We start from the raw sequence: 3,537 nt of genomic DNA, 5'->3' as shown, positions 1-3,537 counted from the left end.
GCTATAAAATGAACGCTCTCTATCGTGGTATCACCCATGGAGGGATTTCTTGATTTCCTTATTTAAATGGGTTCATTTTTCAGAGGGATACACAGTGAAGGTATTGTGATTTTAGCTACCAGTAGCAGGAGAACGGAGCTGCGCCAAGAAGCTAACAAACACTGAATAGAAGAAGAGCTGCCATCCATACAGATACAGCCAAGCATGTTATAATGTTTCACACTACAGTTTAACCAAGTTGCTCAAAGTCTAAACTGGCATTGTTGTGCATTTAAGGTGTAAAGTTTACCTTCAACTAAACGTCCCCCTTTTGTAAAAATGTCCGCCAGCGTCCCCTGTCGTCCGCTGAACGCCCCCTGGGGGGCGGTAGCGCCCACGTTGAGAACCGCTAGTTTAAGTGAAAAAGCATCAACAACAGATCAGATTTCAGATATTTTGGAAAGAAAGTTTTATTTATTTGTTCAAGTTTTAAAAATGAAGTGAACAGAATCTTCCATCTTTTTCAGAGACAAAATTAAAAAGATACAAAGGAAACCAATATTTCTGAGTGTTCAGTTTAGAGCCTGCAGCGTTGAGCTGCTTCTTCATTCATTGTGGCAATAACTTTTGTAGTGTAGTTTCTGGCTCCCTCCACAGGCAGCAGGTTTTGTTCCCTGAAAGTAACCGAGAAACAAAAACAAAACATGTTAATTCACTGTAAGAAAAGAGAAGATGAAGAGTCAGATCAGAGTCATTAACTGTACCTTATACGTGGAGCAGACCAGTGTGAACAGAGAGGACATGGCCTTTTCCTGTAGGTCKTCTGTATGCACCTATTAAAAAAATAAATATMATTTTAAATAAACTCTAGGGTCTGGCTTTAAAATAGAYGAATGCACTAGGTCAGTCAGAACTAAGAAATAGAAGCTWTCCACAATAACCCAGTGGAGARCAAGAGGTTAGCTCTTAAGCATCCACAGACCCAGCCCTRCAGCAGGCCTGGAAGACYTGTGTCCTGCAGCTGTTAGATGAATAGACATAATGAAGAGCAACCAGGCACTGGCTGCTGGGGCGCAGGAAATACGGCCACCATCTTGGAGYGGTTGTCCATCCTACTTRGCTAAACCAGAACAGCAGAAAATGCYGCAGCRCTTTGCAGGATGAAAACAAAAACTTGTGTGTTCGAATGGCCTAGTCAAAGTCCAGACCTAAATCCAATAGAAARACWGTRGAAAGACTTGAAAATTGCTGTMCAGAGATTATTTCCATCCAATCTGACTGRACTTGAACTATTTTGCAACAAATAAGTGGCTCTTCCTTTSAGCTGCCTTRAGGCAGAGACACTRTCTGTCTGGTAAAGTTTTATGAGTTGCATCAAACTGCTGGCTTCAGAACTGATGGACTTTCTTTGGTTATCCATAAAATCCTGGACTTTTGAAAGGCWTACCCCATTGATGGTAATCCAGGGCACATACTGGTGRGGAGGGTTCAATGCCTTGGTCTGTAAGGCATTCTGGTGCATCAACTGCATTCCCATGTCTCCATTAACACAGCTCATTACTTTGTCCATGCTCAAATCAGGGGCGTAGACTTTCAGACACTACAAACAAGAAATKAAATTTATTGACGAGAACAAAAACAGCCGAGCTAGAGAARCATTCACTCAAAAAAACCTGCTTACACTTTCAGCTGAGCCGATGACATCAGCAGAGAACTCCATGCAGAAGATGATTGGGAAAGCCATATCAGTCATGTTCATTATACAGGTCTAGGGAAAGTAGAGGAACTAATTCATTGGTAAAGCACAACTCTGCTGAGTAATAGAAACAGCATTAGTAACAATGTTTACCTTTAAGCCTTAATTGTATTCCTAAAATATTTTTCAATAATGGTTTTAGAAACAACCTAAAACAGTGAACATAACACTTTCCTGTGATTCCCAAAATGTTTATTCACCGATAAATCTCTGAGCTGTTTGTTTTTTTTTTCCAACAACATTGGGACAAAACTGACTGATGAATAATCAACGTACCAGATGTTCCAAAGTACATGAAGACCAAAATTATTCATCCTGATGAATAATTTTGAATAAAATAATTTTTTTATAGGGCGCTTATTTAGTTAACTATAGCTTTATTTATGTAGTTGAGTATTTATTAGTCATAGTTGAGTATTTATTAGTCATTTTTTTAAATTCTTATGTTTGTTTTTAAATCACTGCATAATCTTGCCCCGGCTTACCTCTCTGAGCTGCGGACCTGAGAGACCCTATTGGTCTCTCAGGTCCGCAGATCAGCTGCTCTTGGAGGTACCGAGATCCAGAAGGAAGCTCAGAGGGGACAGGGCTTTTTCTATCATGGGTCCTAAATTATGGAATGACTTGCCTTTGCAGGTTAGAGAGGCCCCTTCACTGTCCACTTTTAAAGCTCGTCTTAAAACCCATCTATTTTATTTGTTTTAAATTGTTTGTTTTTAAACTGTAAGAGTTTTTATTATTTTTTTTTTTTAATTTTTTGTTATGTTGTGTTTTAATGTACAGCACTTTGTATCAGCTATGATTGTTTTAAAGTGCTTTATAAATAAAGTTGGTATGGTATGGTATGGTATGGTAATGACATTAAAAACATAAATACATTTATGTATTTAATTTTGAATGAAACAGCTCTCCATATGGTCAGACCTTTGCTGTATTTGAACTGGTATATTGACAATTTATCTTTGGTGATGAGCTCTGAATGTTTCCAGGATAGAAGGACTCCTTGACATTACGTTTGCTTCCTGCACAGGTTTTCTGTGAAATGTAAGTCGCTCCAAAACTTTACTATACAGAAACATGCTGGTGAAATTAAAAGATTACTTTAAAACAAACCTGCCAGGGTTATGAATGTATAATATTATATAACATGAATGTCCAGCCTGATTGGAGCCTCATTTAGAGGAAATATATTTTTGATTCAATATGCAACCTTTTAGTTGATCTGGGAGTAAAATGAGCTGAGTTAATTAGTAGTGGTATGATGTAAGTGAGGGAAAGTAAAGTTTACATGATTTCTTTCAACCAGCTAAACAGCAACACACAGCAACATGTGCAGGAGGGGCTGCGCTGCGTTACTCTAAGCTCCACACAGCCAAAGAAAATTAAATTTGTTTGATTTCTCATTGAAAATATCCTGACAGTGCAGGATCATGGTGAATCTGATACCCTTTACCCCATTCAGAGTCTCTGCCTTTACATATTAAATAATCAAATGAATAAAACACACAGAATTCACACCATAACCCTAAAGTATGTCTGTCTACAGCAGATTCCATGGCTCTGTGATTACCTCTATCATGTTCCCCAGACACTCCTGTTTCCCATGCTGGCACTCATAGGTATACTTCTGAGCGACAGGCGTCTCCTGCCATGGTGAGACAATTAAAATCCTTCACAAAACAGACAAGTTTTACATATATGAAATATTTCTATTAAGCAGCTGCTTACCTGTGCATTTCCATAGGGTACCAGAGTAACAGACATGATGTCGTTGAGCAGCAGGTAGGTGGGGAAGAGCATCT

General features: G+C 38.6%; 1 protein-coding gene across 1 annotated transcript in view; it reads right to left on the bottom strand.

Moving 5' to 3' along the window:
* Positions 1-419: 419 nt before the first annotated feature.
* The window catches only part of LOC103479199 (gamma-interferon-inducible lysosomal thiol reductase-like), a 6,117-nt gene continuing 2,999 nt past the window's right edge, over positions 420-3,537 (bottom strand). Inside the window, exons 3-8 of the mRNA XM_017309860.1 lie at positions 3,464-3,535; positions 3,306-3,380; positions 1,661-1,747; positions 1,427-1,579; positions 744-812; positions 420-653 (exon numbers count right to left, since the gene is read on the bottom strand). Of these exons, the coding sequence (XP_017165349.1) occupies positions 585-653; positions 744-812; positions 1,427-1,579; positions 1,661-1,747; positions 3,306-3,380; positions 3,464-3,535 (525 nt within the window). The 3' untranslated portion in view covers positions 420-584. The remainder of the gene's footprint in view (positions 654-743; positions 813-1,426; positions 1,580-1,660; positions 1,748-3,305; positions 3,381-3,463; positions 3,536-3,537) is intronic.

Source organism: Poecilia reticulata, linkage group LG17, assembly GCF_000633615.1.
Source record: "Poecilia reticulata strain Guanapo linkage group LG17, Guppy_female_1.0+MT, whole genome shotgun sequence".
Lineage (NCBI taxonomy): Eukaryota > Metazoa > Chordata > Actinopteri > Cyprinodontiformes > Poeciliidae > Poecilia > Poecilia reticulata.
Note: the sequence above shows the minus strand (reverse complement) of the source record. Positions and strands in the feature narration are given on the sequence as shown.